Below are 20,283 nucleotides of genomic sequence, written 5' to 3'. Positions count from 1 at the left end.
TGGCTTCTGGCAGTTGTGTTGCCCTTCATATTTTCTGGGTTTTGAATTCTAGTAAAGGCAGTTTTTTACTACAACTTCAGATTAATTGCCATTGCTGATATCCCAATAGAAAATTCACCATATTTTGTTTTATGTTGAGCTTTTGCACCTTATTCTTTATCCTTTTTGTAGAGTCTTTGGGCACTGTAACACTGGGATGCAATGTATTTTCTCTTTCACTCATGTTAAGCACTGTTCCCTTTTAAAATATCCTGTAGTGGATAGGGATGAGAGAAGATACTCAAAGTTGTTAAGGAGTAGAAATTACCCAATAATTTTAAATAGTCTGTAGATTTTATGTTATTCAAGTTCTAGATGAAGTTACGGAATAATTCTGGATCAAGTAATAGAAAAGGACTTTAAAAAGGCATGAATTTCAAGTTAATAGTCAAAGTAATTTTTATTGATTTGATTATGAGTTGTAGCTTTAGTTGTACAGACATTGTGTTCTTAAGATGTGTAATAAAGAGGAGCTGACATGCAGATGATTATAGGTGATGAATGATGCTTTATGGACACAGCGTTGGGAATGTTTACTTGAGTAGATAGCCCAAAAAGGCTTTACTTTCTTTAATATCACCTCTCATGTGGTTGCATGATGACTGTTGAATGGAGTTGCACCTAAGAGGTAGCAAGATTTGTATGAAAGCATAAATTCCATGGATTTGCTCTCAAAGTTTTAAACTTGCAAAATAATAATAATTTTTAAAAAGCCCTTATGGAGGGGATGCAGCACATATTTTCTGCTATCAGTAGTTGGTGACAACAGCATCCATAGAGAGGAGAAATTGTTAAAGCACTGACGAATCTGGTTCTTCAAGTGAATGCTGCATTCAGATATCCATCTCTCTTTGTATCCATCCTGCTGTGTCTGGTCCACATGTCCTTAAGCAGATGACTAAAGGTGGGGGGGAAGCATCTTTTACACACTTCATTCGGAGAAATCTCTGTTTCCAGTGAGAGAGAGAAATCACTGAATTCTACATTTCTTTGTTTCACTTTGCTTGTTAACTCTTTTTAAAATGAGAAATAAAGCATTGTGGCAACGGGGTTAATTGCTTATGGTGAAGGAATTGAGAAAATATATATACATAGTGGGCATGCTCCCCATCTCACTTGGGTCATTATTTGAGTCTCACATTTGGCAGATTGTTGGAGCCAAAACTCATCACCAATGTTGCTGTTGTGTGAAGCTAACTGGGGAGCGCTGGTGGACACAGGCACAGGGCTGTGCATGGCTGGTCCAGCACGTGGGCAGCAGCTGAGCTTTGGAGGTACCCAATGCGATCTGTAGGATTATTGTAACTGTAACACGGGGGTTTGGCCTGGATACTGTGTGGCTGCTTCGGAAAGGTGTTTCAGAAGTTGGAACTGAAGCAGTCTGTTGTTCAAAAACTGGTTATTTCTTAGTGTGAAGGGGAGGGGGCTGGGAGGGGAAGAGAAGTGTTTGGAGTGAGCATAATTACTCTAATTGCCAGCAGTGAAGTGATGGAAAGAGAATAGTTAAACTGCACTTCTGCAGCCTCCAAACACTTCCAGAGCTTCACATGAGGTCTGGTAGCCAGCAATTGGTGCTGGCGCAGGCGAGGGGAGGGATCCCGCTCCTTGTTGGCTTACCGCGTGAGCCCAGCCCACTCCCGAGTCGCTTTTTGCTCCCTCGGTTGTGCAGTGAACAGCTGAGGAGGGAATGGTCCTCCACCGCGGGCAGCTGCCGACGGGGAGAGGCAGTGGGAGCACGGCTTTGGTCCGCCCCACTCGCCGCGTCTGTTGAGGCAGGAGGCTGCTCCAGACCCACGAATATCAGGAACTGCATACTGTGAGAAGGAAGTTTCTTATTATTACTGTAATTTAAAAATGCTGGGGACCATAACTATCACGGGTAAGGCAGCGTGGCGTTACTAAAACGTAAGCACTGTCTTCTTTTATTTGGTTCTTTTTTTTTGTAAATTTTTTTTTTTTCTTTTTTTCTTTTTTTCTTTTTCTCTCTCTCTGCTGTGCCTGGCTTTGCTGTGTGACTCTGTGCTGCAGTGGGTTTATAGCTTGCTGGGGTGGGGCGTGCTGGGTTGTGCATGCTGGAGCGCTCCTCGGGCTCTCAAAAGTATTGTGTGACCAGTGATAGGTTTCCTGGCCGTGGGGCAGGAGGTAACAACTCTGCCGTAAGTATTTGATCCAAATGGGAACCATTTCACAGCAAAAGCTGGTGAAGTTTTAAAAGTTCTTGTTACTTCAATTGCATGTTTGAAGTGGCAGCTCTGATGCAAGGCTGAAGATACTTAATGGTGCTTACAATTCTTTTCTGCGGTATCGGAATATGACGTGGGGTCTGAAACTGAGCAACAATAACAAAAAAGACAGTGACAGTTTTACCTTCATTTCTTGGTTAAGATAAAATTTTGCTGCATCAGGCTGCATCTCGCAAGGCAAACCCAGTGCAATATGAGGACATGTAGAAGTGAGCATCTTTTATCCATTGTCAAATCATTTGCATGAGAGAAAGTGAGATTTTACTCTAACAGCTTATAACGAAGCAAAATCTAGAGGAGAGTAGCACTGTGGCGTAGGAATGGGTGTGTGTGGTGTATGTGTCAGAAGGATCTCAGCCTGGGATATCAGAGCTGGATGCTATATGCATAGGGCTCTGTACAGCTTAAGAAAACACGGTGTGAGCCACCGAAGTGTGAGAGCTCCCACCACAAACCAGCTGGGCTTTCTGAAAAGGTTACGCTGCTTGAAGGAGTGTCACATTACGGGGGGCGGAATTCTTATGCTGCTTCTTTTTCACAAACTTTTGTCTTTTATTTGGAAACAGTGCAGCATTATGACATTTAATTAAAAAAAAAAAAAAAAAAGTTTAGTCGCTTAGTAAAGGTAATCCGTTTGCATCAGCACTTCCCTCATAGCGATGTCTTTAGGAATCTGCTCTTTACTGCACTGTGTGAATATTTGTTTGTTTGCTTTTATTTTGTTTGCTGGCACTGGCAAACTGCTTCAAACAAATGGTGGGGGCTGTTCATGCAGAGCACTCTGCTGTTACAATACCTCCTGACAACAAAGCCTGCAGAAGTCCAGCGCCGTTTGGAGGACCCTGGGGAGGACTGTACGTGATTTGAATCAGTTAGTAGGGGAGGAGGTATCCCACTGCTGTTTACAATGAGGTTTTCATTAAACTTGATGTTTAATGAGCTTATCACATGCTGAGTCTTTTTCCTCGAGGGTTCTCTATTTTTTTATTTCCCCTTATTGTTAGTATTTAAAGGTTAAACTGTTTTTCTAAAGCAATGTCTTTATAGGGTTGCACAGTTTAATCGTCTGAGGTTTTCTTTCTTTAATAATTCTTACAGAAACTTGAATTTTCACTGTATCACCAGTGCTTGTGTAGTGCATTTCCTAAGATCTGCATCCAGCTCACTGTACACATTATTGTTCTTTGAAGGGACAGAGTGCATTTCCTTGTTGGTATGCAGGAGCGTATTAAGCTATCATTTGTCTTACTAGTGTAGCTACAACAGTATCTCCTTTGTTTGTGTGTGATGGTAATTATCCTTTATGCAGATGCTTTGAACAACAACAATAACAACTTTTTTTAAGAAACCACCTTCCAATCTGTTTCTCATTGTGCATTTTTATTAGGGGTTCTCAAAAACGTTGCAGTGAGCTCTAAGCCGTGTTGCTTATCCTTTTCTTGCCCCTAACAGAGCAGATACTTTTCTCAAATACCGTGGTGCATCTGTCTTGGGTTTAGTGAATACATTCTATTTTAAAAAGCAAAACAAAGTTGGAGAACATGAGATGTGGACGGTATGGACAGCCATGAAATCTCATAAATATTTGCAGCATGCTGGTTTGGTTCACAGGCAGAACAGCTGGACTGGTTGGAGAGTAGTTTATTGTTGTGAGTGCATTTAATGAAAAAGCTTTAAATACGGTAACTGTATATCCAAGCCACACTCAGTGACCTTCCTGTTTTAAAAAAAAAAAAAAAAAAAAAAAAAAAAGGAAAACAATTTCAGAGGATCTACTCTGTTGGCTTTTTTTTTTTTTTTATTTTAAAACATTAAGATATTTCTTCTTTCATTTCAAAGTCTCGAATGAATGAAGCATACGATGTCCCATCCTGGAATCTGGGAAGTTATTCTCTGGATTGGAGCAGACAAGTACAGCTAAAGCATAACCTTTTAGAAATAAATGGGTTGCAAAAAAAAGTTGTACAGCATCACAGCGGAAATGCTTTCTTTAAAGTTTATTTCATATGAGGTTACATGCAGTGTCCCTTTCTGGGGATGTTGGTTTTGCTTTCTTAAGGAGTCCTTAGCCATGAAAAATTACAACTTTTTTTTCTCTTTTTTTTTCCTCCTCTATGTGAGATCTTACGACTTAACTCTTCAGTTGCCTCTCAAGTACCAGAGAACTAAAGGCTGAACTGAACAGGGCTCTTTGTTAATTCTTTGGTAGAAGAGCGTGAATAGAAAGTCTGTGTATACACTCTGAAATTTGTTGTGCAAAAATCTTTAAGTCCTCCCATAGTATTTAATTATTCTGAAGGAAACCTTTTCCCACAGTTAACGCTGAGAGTCAGTCAGTCTGTAGAAATAATGGAGGGAATAGAATGGGAAAGGAAAAAGTCTGCTTTTCGTGAAGTGAGAATGTGTATGTTGAAGTAGAAGTAGAAATATTGTGAATAGTAGGTAAAGGAAGCAAGAATTTGAAATAAATTGTCAAAAAGCAGTACCACCACAGATGAACCAAGACAACAAAGCCCCCAGCTTTGTTGGAAAGGCAACACCTGGACATATTTTGCTTCATGATGTTATTGCAGAGTGGGTGGGGGGGGGGGGTTGTTTCATTTTACTAAACCTGACCTCCTGAAATCTGAAGTCAAAGGAATCATGAGTCGGGGGATGGTGTCCAATTCCTGCACTCTGCAATGAAAGCCCGAAAGCACAGCTTATTTATTTTCACTGCTTAAGTATTCAGTTTTCCTAATAATTCCCAATAGGTGCTTTGTTCTAAATGAATCTATTTAGGGCAGGTTTTCTGCAGATCTCACTTAAAACTGCATTTTGTTTGGTTTGCTTTATTTTCAACTGATTGTCCATTTGGATCGGCTGTTAGCTTGGCTTGGCTTGGCCTTCAAATGTTTCTGCTAATAATAATTTTGTAATTAGGGAAAAATGCATGTATTGAATGAAAGCTTGGTATTAAGCTCAGTTCAAATTCTTAAATTGTGTTCTCCTGCATCCCCCCCATCATGTGAGTTCTAGAGCTGTAGGTTTTCTGTGCGAGTCATGTTTGTGGCAAATCTCAGTACAGTGGTAGAAAATGATTTTGAAATCATCCTTCAGCTTCAATTTTCATTCAGGTTCAAGCAGGCCCACCAAGAGTGTTGTGTGTGCGACTACGAGTAGGATCTGGCCTGCATAGTTAGACACTGCATAAATGAAAACAAAACAGCAACAACAAAAGTCCTCTGGAGTCTTTCAGTGGTCAGTTGGGTTGGAAACACAGGGCGCAGGGTGTGTGTGACATCCATCTGATAGACTTAGAATGCAGGGAATTCATGGAAAAAATCCAGCACAGCGCTTCAAATCCTTAGGGGGAAAAGTCAACCAGCTCCAGATGTTGACGTGGTTGACTGCGAGCACTCTAAGTGCTGTGGGTTTAACTCTTACAGTCGATGCTTTTTTTCCCTGCTGCCAGCTACCAGCATCGGGGTATTCTTACTTCTGGAGACAGGAGATGATGGGATTGGCTAAGTCCACTGCTGTGGTGGCTCTCTTCCTGTTGAAGGAGAAGTGTTGTTTGTTAATTTAATTTTTAATAGAGTGAAGTAAGAATTGGTTTGATAATATTACTTTTTCAGCATCTTATCAATATAGTAATGATAAAATGCAAATATATTCTTACCGTGGACTAAGCTACCTAAAGTTCAAAAAAAAAAAATAATCAAGCTCTTCTCATTAGCCAAGAAATATCCTGTTTTTTCAGGAGGAAGGAGACCACCTGCAGTGGTTAAAACACAATCAGCACTTTGATTCCATCTTAAAATGTTTGAGAGTTTCACTGTTGCGTAAGCAGTTAAAATGGAATTTCAGCTTTAGTCCTTAGCCACAGTGAGTTTAAACAGTGAAGTGGATCAATGTTGTGCTGTGACCTATGACTTTTATCCGTGCCTCTGGCTGTAGCTCTTTTCCCTGGCTTTTCTGAATGAGCCCATAGCTGGTGGAGTGCAGCCTTACCCCCAGGACAGGCCAAGAGAAACACCATTCACTCTTGTGCTCCCAAAGGATGCTTTCAAATCCTATGAATTGACTCACAAAGCACTGGCTGCCTTGCCAAAGTACCTGTGGTGGTGACTGCTGCAGTGCTTTTAACAGCACCTTGTGCAGATAACCTGCAAAGCCTTTGCAGTGGAGCTGCTTGTTTGCTTTGCATTCAGAAGTGCGCTAGCAACATCTGGGCACTGAGAATGTCATTAATAAAAAATGTCACTAAGGAATCCAGCTGCTAAACAGCAAGATCAGCATGCATAGTTGGCTTCTCAGCCATTTGAGTGTTATCTTGTAGAGTCATGGCATGGTTTGTGAGTGGTGCTTGTCTTGTCCTGAAGCCAGGACAGTCTCTGGCATGGGGTGGTTGTCCTGCTGCATCGCCCTGACCAGCGCTGGGGAAAAGCACCTGGAGCATCTTGGTGCGGTGATTTATGTAGGAAGGAGCAGAGGAAAGCAGCAAAGCAGAGCTGGGAACAAGGGCAAATAGTCAGCCTGAGGCTGGCAGCTGAGCTCTGTGGTGCTGAGGGGAGAAATGCCTACCTCGTGTGAAGGAGTGATGCTTGAGTAAAATAGGGAGCAGAGCTGCAGCTTTTCTGACTGGCATTAAAAATGTGTTCTGTCACTCTTGTAAAGTTGTTTTTATCTTTTGCAGTTTCCTTAATAAAGTATTGCAAGGCAGCGTGTTTTCTGGCCTTGCAAGGGAGGTCTCAGTGCTGTCAACCTGCTTTAACAGTTCCTAAAAGCTTATGCCCACGCCTCTGAAATTCTGTGTTATCTTTGTTTTCTGGTTCCATTTGCAGTCTTACTATGTACCAATTGGATCTGTAGATTTTTGTAATAGTTTTTCAGCTTGTTTCACCTGCACTTTTTTTTTTTTACAGTTAGGAAGTCTATGTATTGGTGTGTTATGAATGCATCAGTTTACAAATAGAATGAGCAAAAATTCCCTGAATGCTTATTGTGAGTATGAAGAGATGCCTTTAGCAACTAGTCTTAGGCCTTAGCTCTTACTTCAGAAATAAATACCTCATTCATTTGTATTCTCCATCATTCTTCAATTATAGTAATCCTGTTTACCCAAAACTCTAAATTCCTGGAAACAAGTGTAAGAAAAGTGGGGAAAAAGAAACATAGAGTCAACTGCAACTATAAACTGTAAAAACAAACAAACAAACAAACAAAAACCCTTAAGTTTATAGTTGCAGTTGACTTTTTTTTTTTTTTTTTTTTTCTCTCCAAAATGATAAGCATGCTTTCCCAAGGGCTGCATGCAGGAGGATAGTAGGGCCCTCAAAAAGCTGTATCCACCTGCTCAGCACTTGCCCACAGGGATCCACAGTGCCTTTTCTCCTCTCTTCTACTCACACTGTCTTTCTGCTTCTGCTCTTTCCCTCACAAAGCCAACATCCCCAGCTGGCTCAGAGCTCTGGTTTTTGCTCTACCTTTATCTGAGTCATGTCAGATGGAGACAGAGCATCCATATGTGAGAGAAAGCATGCTGGCATCAGTGCAGGTCTGAGGAGAAACAGGTGGGAGGCTTTGTCAATCTTGTTTACATGAGAGGAACTAGGATGCTTGGCTCGGGAACAAATCTGTATTTGACATTAAATGATAGGTGTTTAATTTCATAGCTGAGAAAAACAAACAAAAACTTATAGCACAGACAAAGGGAAGAAATACCACCTTCTCTACCTGGGAAAGAAGAGGAGAAATTAATACCACTAAAAATGCTGCTGTGTTGAAAACAGTAGTACTTATAAGTATCTATGACAACAAAGTTTGGATGTATAAACAAATATACAGATATAGAGATAACTGTGTATCTATTTGTATACATGTTAGAGAGTATATTAAAGATCCAATCTCCTTGTTACTAAATAACTAAAAAATGTGTTATGTACTGTAGTGTTTGAAGAAATACCAATGAGTCTATGAATTCCCACTGAACCATGATAAGCTTCCTGTTCAAGTTACGTAGTTTGATGGCAAGGAGAATGCATTTTTTTCTAGACCTAAGAATAAATGAACACGGATACAAGAGCAGTTCCTTGGCTTTACCCTTATGTACCATCAGTGTACAACTACGTATGTTTGATTCATAACCTGACTCAGATGTGGATGACTCAATTCGGACATTTCTATCCATGTTTGAAAAGTTCAGGGATCTGGGCTGTTATCAAAGGTCACACTTCTAAGTGAATCAGAATTAATGATTAAAGCAAGTAATTTTAAGTTGTTAGATGATGAGAAAAATAAACTGCTTTGCTTATGTTGGTTGGGAAGCAACAACCAGTAGGCTACTGATAGTGAATGTAAACATGATTTGTCACCTAGGCAGCTGTTACAAGCCTATAGACTTCATTTTTCTTTAGTTGTTTCAGCCCTGCCTATAATACCTTGTCCTTGCTCTTATAAAGATGCAGCCCTTCCTAAGAGGGTTGTATGCAAGCAGTGCTGAGGAAGCATTTAAGTTGGAAGTGACCTCTGGAGCTCAGTGGTCCAGCCCTTGGGCAAAGGAAGGCTCACTGCAGTTGGATCCAATTTACAGATGGATCAAATAAATAATAAATCGATTTTGGGAATGCAGTGATGTATGTGCATTTGAAATCTGTCTCCTGCATGTCCTTGTGCACTGAAGTACCACATGTAAAGCTCAATGAAGGGGACAGTTCCTTCTCCTAAGATGTTGCCTATTAACATTGGATTTTTTTATTTTTTTTTTTACTTTTTTGGTCACCTTAGCATTCCAGCAAGAAGAGCACACTGCCTCATGCATGCTCTTTCACTTGCACCTGTTACACAAAGTTAAATGTCAAGAACAATATTCAATTGAACTCCTGACAGGATCAAAGATGAAGAATCTTTTGGTACCTTGTATTTGCTGTGGACTTCACTTTTGTGTATTGTTCATCACACAATTGTTATTAAAATTCTGACTCTAACAGCAACAGTCTAGTGTTCATTTTGTGTGTGTGTTTGTGTTTAAATGGCATAAGTATCCTTGTTCCTCTCCAAAATTCCTTGGGGAAAAAGGTGTTGGACTTGCATTTAGAGTTATTATAAGTGTGTTAATAATATGTAAAACAGTTTTACTTATCTGGGGGCATGGGGAACTTGCAGTTGTGTGCTCTAAGCTGGATGTGTGCTGGCTTCCTAACCCCCACATCTCTGGGGGTACTGTATACCAGTCTGTAAGTTCCTTCAGCTCATAGCTAGAAGGAGTGATAACACAGAAATTGTCCCAGCAAGACTGAGAGGGTGTCTGCCAATATCTTGAAGGAAAAACTCAAACAGTGCTCAAGAAAGAGACAATGCAAACACAGATGTGTGAGGACCAGAGAGTAGGATTTTACCTGCTTGCTTAGTAACAACCTCATTAAATTCGAGCGATGTTGAATTGCTGTAGATGATGCTCGTGTCTGGCAATGGTGATGTGATCTATGGGACTGTTCCAGGATTTATGATCTTTAAAACAAATATGTTGTAATGCAAGTGTCCTGGGGTTTACAAGTTTTCAAGAAAATTAGGAAATTTATCATGGGCATTTTCACATTTCACCATTCCTTTGGGACAGAACTGTAAAATGAGCTTTCCTTTACTTGTTGTCAATTTAGGTCAGTATTTCACCCCTCCCACTCCCCAAGGTTTCCTTCTACAGGGAGAGGATTCTGAGCTTAACTTCAGAAATAATTACATATGCAATTCTTTACATTCTTTGAGTAATAATTGGGTAGAAATTGAATGTTTGTCTCAGAAATTTGCCCTGCAGTTCAACAAAAGAGAAATGCTGCAAAAGAGAAGAAAATAATGAGCTTAAAGGTGCAACTGCATATAAACTTTGAAAGAACATATACAGTGAAATGAGAAAGGAGAGGGATTAAAGTAATCTTTGATCAGAAAAAAAACTAGTTCTAAAATTTTTAACAGGATGTAGGGGCAAACAGATAATAGAAAGTTTATGTTTAGGAAAGCTATGTGTATGTATATATATATAAAGGTATAATACAATAATAAATCAAGAAAGAAAATATTCTTTTTTTTTTTTAAAAAAACAGTTGAACAAACAGAACCTTCCAGTGTAACTCTGAAGGAAGACGACACCCAAACTATGGAGACAAGTCCATCTGACTCAAGCACTAAGGATGGTGTAGCTGCTGAGAAGGAGGATGCTCATACAGATAAGCGGTTGCCGTCTGTGGAAGAAGATGCAGAAGATGCTGAACATGTATCTGAGCCACAGTCTTATGACCTGGGCTTTAAAAAGGTTTTTAAATTTGTTGGATTCAGATTCACAGTAAAGAAGGAGAAGACAGGAAAGTCAGAACCAGTTCAGCTGCTTACTGTGAAAAAAGAAACACAAGTCACTGAAGGAGCTGATGATCAAAAAGAAGTCAGCTCAGAAGAAACAGTGATGCCTGAAGATGTACCCTCTGCAGAAGACGACACCAAAGATGCACTGAAAAATGAAAAAACAGAAGATGAATCTCCTAAAACACCGGAAGCAAATGAGATGTGTTCTCAGTCATCTGCTTCAGCCACTGATACTGCCTCACCATTAAGAAAATTTTTTTCTCAGGGATGGACTGGATTTCGAAAAAAGAAGAGTTTTAGGAAGCCCAAGGAAGATGAACAACAGTCTCCTACAAAAGAAGAGCAAGAAAAGGAGGGAGCAACATCAACGACTGAAACCAGTGAAAAGGAGAAATCAGAGTCTGAGAAGCATGTTGGAGAGAAGAATGTGACAACAGTAACTACTGAAACACAGGAGCGAGAGCAAACTGAAGATGAAAAGCGGGAGTCAAAGACTGCAACAACCATAGGATTTGATGTGAGTGAGAAGGAGGAGGTAACCGAGCATGATGAGCAAGGTATAGCAGCAGCAGTTGCTACAGTAGGTGCCAAGGAGGGAAAAGCTGAAGATCAAGAAAGTAAATTGGTGGAAGTCTCAGAAGATCTTGGTAAAAAGGAAGAAAAAAATGAAGAAGGAGAGAAAGACAGTGAGGTGACAGAGAAACCACTAACAACAAAGTCAGTGATGCCTGTAATCACTGCAGATGTGAATGGGGAATTGAAAGTCCTACCTGTAGGAAAAGATCTGGAGTCAACGGAGAAATGTGAAATAAATGACAGAACTGAAATATCCTCTGAAGAGAAACTTGGAACAGCATCTTTATTAGCAATGGAAAGTTGTAGTGAAGATTTTAAAAAACCTGAAGGAATAGACGGAAGTAAACCTTTTCTACTAGAGAAAGAAAAGTTTGATGAAAAAACAGAGACAGCAGAATTGGAAATTTCACCCACAACAGAAGTTGTCACTGAAAAGTTAGAGACACAAAGAGAAGCTCAGGATGGAACCACAGAGAAGAAGGCGAGCAAAGAAGATGAGGCAAAACTGGCTCTGGATGCTGCTGAACCGAAGTCCTTTTCTACTTCTGAACAGTCATTTGATACAGAGGATGATCAACAGTCAGTCAAACCCACTGATGAAGCACTGCAAGGCAAAATTGGTGCTGATGGTATCAAACCAGGCGAAATAGTCACAGAAATAACTCCTGAGGAAGCAAGTGGAAAGAGGCCTCCAGAAGGTATCACAAATGAAGCTGAACTGCTCTCTTCTCAAGAAAAAGCTAAATTACAAGGCAGTCCTTTAAAGAAACTATTTACAGGTACTGGATTAAAAAAACTGTCTGGAAAGAAGCATAAAGGCAAAAGAGAAGAATCTAAGTTAGGAGAGCAAGGAGAATTAACTCAACACTTGTCAGATTCCCCAGATAGCCCGGAAGAACAAAAGGCAGAGAGTTCTGCTTCTTCTCCTGAGGAGCTGAATGAAATTCCTTCTTTGGAAAAATCTGTAGATGGAACACAAGTCTCAGAAAATGAAGATGCTGCGATTTCAGATGTGGAGAGAAAAAGAGAAAGTGTTACACCCTGGGCATCATTTAAAAAGATGGTGACTCCCAAAAAACGTGTAAGAAGACCTTCTGAAAGTGACAAAGAAGAAGAAGTTGATAAGACAAAGAGCATTGCAACATCAGTAACTGAAAATGCAGCTGAAGAAAGTCAGGTAGAGCTGAAAGAAAATGGAATGGACCAGAAACCAGAGAAAGTCACAGAAGAGCCAAAAAGAAAGGTTGACACCTCTGTGTCTTGGGAAGCTTTTATATGCGTAGGTTCTTCAAAGAAAAGGGCCAGGAAATCATCATCATCTGATGAAGAATCTGAACATAAGCTTGGTCAGGAAAGCCAAAAAATAGAAGAATCTGGACAGAGCAAAGAAACTGCAACGGATGCGATTCTTACTAGCTCTCAGGAGAGCGATCAAGGACAAGGGAATTCCTCTCCAGAACAAGCTGGAAGTCCATCTGAAGGTGAAGGGATTTCAACATGGGAATCATTTAAAAGGTTAGTCACTCCAAGAAGAAAATCTAAAACGAGAATGGAAGAGAGAACCGAAGACTCTGTCACAGGATCTAGCCTGGAGCATTCAACATCAGATGGTGAGCCTGGAAAAGATGAATCATGGGTTCCGTTTAGAAAACTTATGCCTGGCCGTAGAAAGAAGAAGTCGGATTGGAAGTCAGAACCAACTCATCTTAAGCAAGCAAGAGAAGACATGGCAGAAACAGCTGAAGAAGATTCGGATGTTCCAGCTGTTGTTCCTTTGTCTGAATATGAGGCAGCAGAGCAAGAGAAAATTGAAGCTCAGCAAGTAAAAGATGCTGAAGCATTGAAAGAACGAAGCTCGGAGGAAGAAAGAGTTGAAAAATCAGAAGACTTGCTAAGTGTTAAGCAAGCCAGTGAAGGGCTAGTACATGCAGTTACTGTTAGTGTTGTGGAAGGGGAAAGAGCAGTTACCAGCATTGAAGAAAGGTCACCATCATGGATATCTGCTGCTCTGACAGAGTGCATTGAGCAGGAAGAAGAGGAGGAGAAAGAAACTGAGAAAGTGCTTGAATCAGAAGTTGTTGTAGAAGAAGCGATGGTGGTTGATAAGACAGTGCCAGAGATGAGAAAGGATGTAAGTGATGATGCCACAGCAAGTGAGCTAGAATTAACCTCAGAGGCAGTGACTGCTCTAGAGGAGACAGCAGAAGCTTCCTGTGCTGAAGAAACAATGGAAGTGTCCTTTGCTGAAGAGACAACTGAAATGGTTTCTGCTGTTTCACAGTTGATAGAAACTCCAGATACCACAGAGGAAGTTACGCCTGTACAAGAAGTAGAAGCCACTGAACAAAATTTGAAAGAATTAGACAAACAGACACAAAAAGTTCTTCACGAAGTTGCTGAAAGAGTTAAGTCTTCAGATGTAGCACAGCTGGATTCTGAAAGAACTGTAACAGCAACTGTAATTTCAGCTGTACAAGAAATTGAGTCAGAAATGAAAGATGATGCTAAAGATGAGAAAATTATAGGGCAGGGAACGGTTTTGCTTGAACAGCCCTTGAAAAAAGGAGAACAACTGGAGGATGATGTTCAGCCTCTGGAAGGTGCAGGGAGTGTTCAGGGTGAAAATGGCATTGAAGAGAGGGTACATGAACGTTCAGAGAGAAGTGAAATATCTGCTGCAGTGAAAGAAAGCACAGAAGGATATGAGAATGTGGATGTATTGGGAGATGAAGGCCAGCAGCAGACCTGTGAAGAAGCAGTTGTAGAAGACCATGAAGAAATAGCTGAAGTGCAGAGGACAATAGAGGAACCCTCATCACAAGACAGTGAAGCAGTAACTCCCAAGGAGGAGCAATTAGTAAAACAGAAGCCTTCAGAACAAGAGAAACTGCCCCAAACAGACTTGACAGTAGATGGGAGGAGAGAGGACCATATTCCAGAAGTGCAGGCTGAAGTAAGTACTACATAAAACACAAATGTTGATCTGTCAGGGGAAAAAAAAATATATATTACATCTGATTTAGAACAAGGTTTTGGCAATATCCCTATCAAAGACCTTTGTTGTGTAGCAACTTAAGTTTGTTTTCAGTGAGACAGATGCACAGAGATCCAGAAGCAGCAGCTGCAGATGCCTGTGCTGCAGAGTGTGGTGGATGTAATTCCTACAGAAAGGGGGTGGGTGATATTGTGCATGGATCAGATGGTGCTGAAAAGAATTCTTTAGTATGCAGCACACTGTGACTGAAGATATATGAAAACATATAATACAGACGGGATCCGTATGATACCTTTACATAGCAGCTGGTATCTTCAGTCATAGACATAGACAGTTGCAGCTGAGGCACTTGTGCAAAGGGAGGAATAGAAATCACATCACTATCTCCATGTCATGCAGGAGTTACTGTGACTGATTTGTTTCTACCTTCTTCCATCATATTTTTGGCTTAGTCTATGTTTCAGGTGTGTCAACTGTCCATTCTTTCCTGAGCTGTGTCCTGACACACTGGACATGCTGGGATCTTAATGGCCCACTAAACTCAATGTCATCAACTCACGTCCTTCCCATAACCCTACTCCTTTCATGGTCTTATATTCTGTTGCTCTTCCGTCCAGACTGTTCTCAGTCTCCCCCAGCTCACACCCCTATTTACAGGTCTGTTACTGTTCTCCACAGGTACAGAAGATCGAAGATGAAACCTCTGAGTTAGGATTTACAGGTGAAGAGCCTGCAGAACTTAAGGGAGAGGGGGAAACACTCCCCGTGGGACCAGTGTGCACAAAAGCAGATGTCACAGAGGTTCTTGTCAGTCCTGAGAGTCAAGATGAAATTCCTGAGTTAGACTCTCAAGAGCAAACTTGTACCAAAGCAGTTCCTAGAGAGACACCTGCACAGGGAGAAGAAGATGGTGCTGTGCTCCACAGAGTAAAGAGCACAGAAGTCATTGCTGCTGAGGTCCCGATGCACAGTGAGGTAGAAGCCTCAGCACTTACTTCAGAGACAACTGTCTCAGAAGCAGCTGAAGCTGCTGAGCAGAGTGTGAAGGATGAGGATGACAGGCAGATTGCAGCAAAAGATCCTGTCCCTGTCCTAGAGCCAGAATGCATAGAAAAAACAACTGAAATCCTCTCCCAGAATGATGAAATCAAAGGTGGTAAAACAGAAGAGTCCATGCTCAAAACTGAAACACATTCGCTGTCTGACAGTGCTCTCACTGAGCACCCTCCCAAGACTGAAGAAGACGAATCTACTGTAACGTCAGCGTGCTTAGATGTCACTGAAAATGGAAGCACCGTCTACACTGACATAAGTCCTAAGACAAGTGAAACACAGAGCAGCTTAGCTGAAGAAAGGACTGCAGAAACAAAACAAGAACTTGCAGAAATCTCAAGCAGTCAAGACTTTAAGAAAGAAGAAAACGTAAATAGGCAGATGGAAACAGACGAAGAATTTGAATCTGGAAAACAGGAAGCTGTGAAAGATGATGAATGTTGTTCAACAGCTGTCCAGCAAGAAGTTTTCTCTGTGCAGGAGGAAGGCCATGACTCTGCCTCCCCACCAGCTGAAAGCTCAGAGACTCTGGAAGTGCCTGTAGCAGCTGCAGCAGCTGAAGAACATGTTGTAGCAGAAGCTGCTACGCCCACAGGCATGACAGCCAAAACTATAGACCTCTTGGCAACTACACCAGAACAAATGGCTTCTAATGAAATCTCAGCTTTTACTCTTGACTATTCAGGCTGTGAGACTGCAGAGCCTGGTATTGTGGAAGCAGCCCAGCCTCAGGTAACTCATGCTTATGTTAATGGAATATCAGAGAAGCAAGAGAGTTTCCAGAGTATGAATCAGCCTGAAGAAGACGCTGCTCCTTTAAGTGACGGTCTCACTCTCCCCCACTCAGAATCTGAGACGGATGTTGTTCCATCGGGGACTATAGAGTCCCAGAGTACAAAAATTGTATTGAATGTCATCCAGACTGCTGTTAACAAACTTACAGAAACGGAAGAGGCAGCTGCCTTAGAGTCAGAACAGCACACTAAGTCCAGAGGGAAAAGCCCATCATTCACGACTTTACCTGAACTTTTGGAAAGTACGCAGGTAGATTACCAACTCCCAGTAAAAGAAGCGGCTGCAGAAAAAACAAAAGACATGCTGTTAACTTCTGATGTGCTGGAAGACAGACCAAGTCAGAATTCTGACTTTGTAACTACTCCTGAAGACATTTCAAGGGAAAGTGTGAGAGTTCAAAGCTCAACATTAGAACTAAGTACTTCAGAAGATTCAACCAAAGACCTCCTAGACATACACCAAGCAAAATTGAAGGAAAAGGAGATTGGGAAGGTTGTGGAGATCTCAGACCAATATATAGGTAGGCAAACATGTGGAGAAAGGGAGGAAGATGGTCACCCACAAGTGGAAGATGGGAAAACGCAAACGTGGCAGGACGATGGTTGCCAAGAAGACATAGATTGTGATGGTCCCCAAAGTCAGAACTCGTTGGCTCCTGAGGCTCTGAATGTAAGTAGTATTCTTAACCAGCATTTTCTTACCCTTTGCAAAGCAGATTTGGGGATTTCTGCAACTGCTCTCTTTTTTATTTATTTATTTACTTTTCCCCTCCCTTATTCCAGCAAAAGATAACTGCTTCCTACTTTAACTGGCCAGAGATTCCTCTCCACACTTTTTTCTGTCTCTCGGGCTACTTAGTGCCTTCCATTTTTCTGTACAGATACTCTCACATAAAAGGTCTTTGTCTTGACCTGTAGTTTAGGGTAATGTTTCTAGGGGGTAAAAAATGTGATTTCCAATTTTCCTAGTTTAAACACTTACAATATGAGTATGTATAGGATTTAATCCACGAGCATGATTTCATGCTAACAGTTTTTAAAAGAAAATTTTAAAGGAGGTTTATGTTGCCTTCCATGGTAAAATTGAAGTGCTTAATTCCCAAAGCTCTTTGCTCTTCAGTGAAATCTGAATCAGGAAAGGTGACAGTTATAATCTCTCTTGCAGGTATTTAGTATGCTTGCTTAACTAAGCCAGGTGACTGTCTTCAAATCCATTTCTAAAACTACTTGAGAAGGATACTAAGATGCTCTTGAGATAAATTGTCATTAATAAAGCTTTTTTTTTTAATGCCTTTTCTCTTTCAGATGTGCTAAGGATCCATGTGGTGTTTTGAGAGATACCAGTGCTAGAGAACAACTGACAATCCTGTGAGAGAACCAGGAGCTTAATTCACTACCCTTTATTCTTGGATGTTAACACCTGCTCTTTTGAAGACTTCACCTTTTTTGTCATTAAAAACCAATGCCTTTAATATTGGGTATATCCACACACGTCCCATTCGAAGGTCATTTGCCTCTGCTGAAAATGTCCCATTTAGACTGGAGATGCACATCAGAGTGAATGGACAGACCACTAAATTTTGTGCCAGAGCTGTTACCATTCCCTCACTTAACGTGTCCGTCCTGTCTGTCCCATCTTCTTGAATTCTTCATTCATCCCTAAATCCCCTAACTCCTTTCTGCAGTCTCCCTTACTTCCACCATCTTCCGTAGCTGCCTTGATTTGACCAGAGAGTGGCCACAGCTGCTGCTCTACTTCTGTGCTGAAGGGAAGAGCAGAGCTGACTGAAGAGAACACATGAGACTTATGGCTGACAGAAGGTGCGTCTGTCAAACAGCAGGAACTGGATCATGCACAGATTCTTGAGCAAGGTGCTCAAGATTGCTGCCTTTCAGTCCCATTCAGGTATCTATCTGTTCGGTTGTGTTTGTGCAGGCCTGATTTAGTCAAAATTTATTTCTACAGTGTAGCTTGAAAGGAGGTTGACAGTACTCTTTTTCTGTTGTTCAAGACTACAGGTTTCAGGACTGGACTGTAATGTGTTGAATATTTATATGTATGTCCTAATCTCAGTTCTGATTTTAATGTAGAGCTCTGATACTTCTGTACTGTTTAGGCGTACCCTTAAAGGAATTTTGTAGAGTAGCCTGGAGAGGAAATTGATATTGGTGGAGTGAAATTCAATAACATATAGTTTCCTATTTATTGTTCCAGGTTTTCCCCTTGTAAAATCTCTCTGAAACTTGGCCGTCATGCTTTGAATATTTATATGTAAATCCTAAGCCCAGTTCTGATTTTAATGTAGAATTATGACATTTCTAAAGACAAAAGGAGAACCCTGACCTGTTTTGGATCTAGCTATGCTGACCAATGTCCCTTCAACTTGCAGTCCTCTCAGGTTTCTGAGAACCATTCAGGCTTACCCCTTTGATGCTGTCTTGCTCATACAGCAGCCCCAGGTGTACCACAACCCAAAATCACACCTTGCTCTTTCCAGTCTGCTCAGTTCTGTTCACAGCCCCATCCATCCCCAAGACATTACCTCCACCCATGTCATTTAATATCCATTCTGCATACAAGTATCCTACTTTCCCAACCCAGACTTGAACCTCTTTCCCATCACAGCATTTCCCATTTCTTGAGATCCTTGCTGCTCTTACCAATTCCCTGAAGGGGGAGTAGAAAGGAGGGTAAGAGGTTGGTAATGAATTCTGCCTTGGATTGCAAAAGACTGAAGAAATGTTTGGAGTGCTGAGTTCCTAACATCCTTCACCTAAGGTCGGTTGGACTGAGAGCAGCTGCAGACTGGGGTGAGCAGGGTGATCTAAAGACAGAAAGAAGCCTCACTGAGATGCCTGTCCCCAACAGGAGTAGGTCCTTCCTTTTGTTGTTTACATTAGAATCAAACATGGGTACAAGTCAACCCTTTCAGCTCTGATTTCTAAAGTGAAGGTTACAGATGGCACTTTGTGAAACCGATGCCACCAAGTGAACAATAGCTCACTATCCTACCTGTATAGTAATTTATTTTAAAATCAACTCTTAGTGTACAAATGCTCTTGTTACAGCAGGTGCACGCCTCTCCTCGGGGCTGCACATACAGCAAGCAATGTGACTGATTGCACTGGTGTGATTGCACCATCTGGTGCTGCCCTGTGTGGAAGCATCAAGAGATTTTTCTTTACCTCAGAGCAAACTATATAAATATTTAAAGCCGAACAATGTGGTTTCAAACAATCCAGTCCGTTTTTGTCCATTGTTAGTGGCAGCTTTTCCCCCTAGCTTTGGGCAATTCCAACAATCTCTGTTGGTTTCCACAGGTTTAAATTGCCTTGCAAGTTAATCGTGCTCTTAATAACACCTCACAAGTGCAAACTTGGCTGAATTTGTACAAATTGTATACCTATGTACGTTAAGCCATATTGCAATAAATGCAGCAGGTAAAATGAAATAACAATAGCATGACCTGTGTAATCCCAATTCTTATGTTTGTAGCTCCAAAGCTGTTAATAATATGTAAAGTTAATTCTTGTCTGAACCTCATTTAAATAAAGCTAGCTTTATCACAATGTAAATTGTCTGTTGGTAGTAATTGGACAGGCAAGTGCTTAAACTTGCTCGTTTTCTCCATTAATCCAGGGCCTAGGTAAGCAATGCAACAAACATAACTGTAAAACAAGTACAAAAGCTTCTTGTAACTGACAGCTAAAAAATATCGTGCCTGAAGCCACGCTGATGGTGCAAGGAGCATGGCTCCACCTAACGATACTACTTTGTTCCGGTGTATTGCTTTGGCCTCTGAAACTCTCATTTGAGACTGTGACTTCCGGCTTGTGCTTAAAAGCTTGAAGCTTTCTCAAATCCAATGTATTGGGTTATCAAATCCGATTTTTGTTTTTAAGGTAGATTTTCATTAATTAAATAAAGTACAACTAAAATTTGTTCTAATGTGTGTATGTGTTGTTGTTCTTTTTTTCAGCTTAATCTGTTGTTGCTTTATCTTCAACGAGTTCTATTTGCTCCTGACAGCGTATTTGTTGTTGATTGACATTCAGCTTTTGATGTGAATTAAAGGAGCTCATTGCAGAACTGAACTGTTACTTGGGTGTAAGTTTCTCTAAAACGTGCCTGGTAAGATAGTTCAGAAAACTGAAGAAAAAAGCTCTGTTAAATTCAGAATAGGTGACAGTTTTCAGTAAGCTAGGAAGAAAAGTTAGTGAATCATACCACACTTGAACTCATTTT

General features: G+C 40.9%; 1 protein-coding gene across 1 annotated transcript in view; it reads left to right on the top strand.

The window, feature by feature from the left end:
• The window catches only part of AKAP12 (A-kinase anchoring protein 12), a 31,247-nt gene extending 11,261 nt beyond the window's left edge, over window positions 1-19,986 (top strand). Inside the window, exons 3-5 of the mRNA XM_042874643.1 lie at window positions 10,364-14,148; window positions 14,869-16,707; window positions 17,343-19,986. Of these exons, the coding sequence (XP_042730577.1) occupies window positions 10,364-14,148; window positions 14,869-16,707; window positions 17,343-17,351 (5,633 nt within the window). The 3' untranslated portion in view covers window positions 17,352-19,986. The remainder of the gene's footprint in view (window positions 1-10,363; window positions 14,149-14,868; window positions 16,708-17,342) is intronic.
• The last annotated feature ends 297 nt before the right edge of the window (window positions 19,987-20,283 follow it).

This window comes from Lagopus leucura, unplaced genomic scaffold (assembly GCF_019238085.1).
Source record: "Lagopus leucura isolate 7727_CA_CO unplaced genomic scaffold, USGS_WTPT01 Super-Scaffold_73, whole genome shotgun sequence".
Taxonomy (NCBI): Eukaryota; Metazoa; Chordata; class Aves; order Galliformes; family Phasianidae; genus Lagopus; species Lagopus leucura.
The sequence above is the reverse complement of the archived record's forward strand: the minus strand, read 5'-3'. Positions and strand labels throughout refer to the sequence as shown.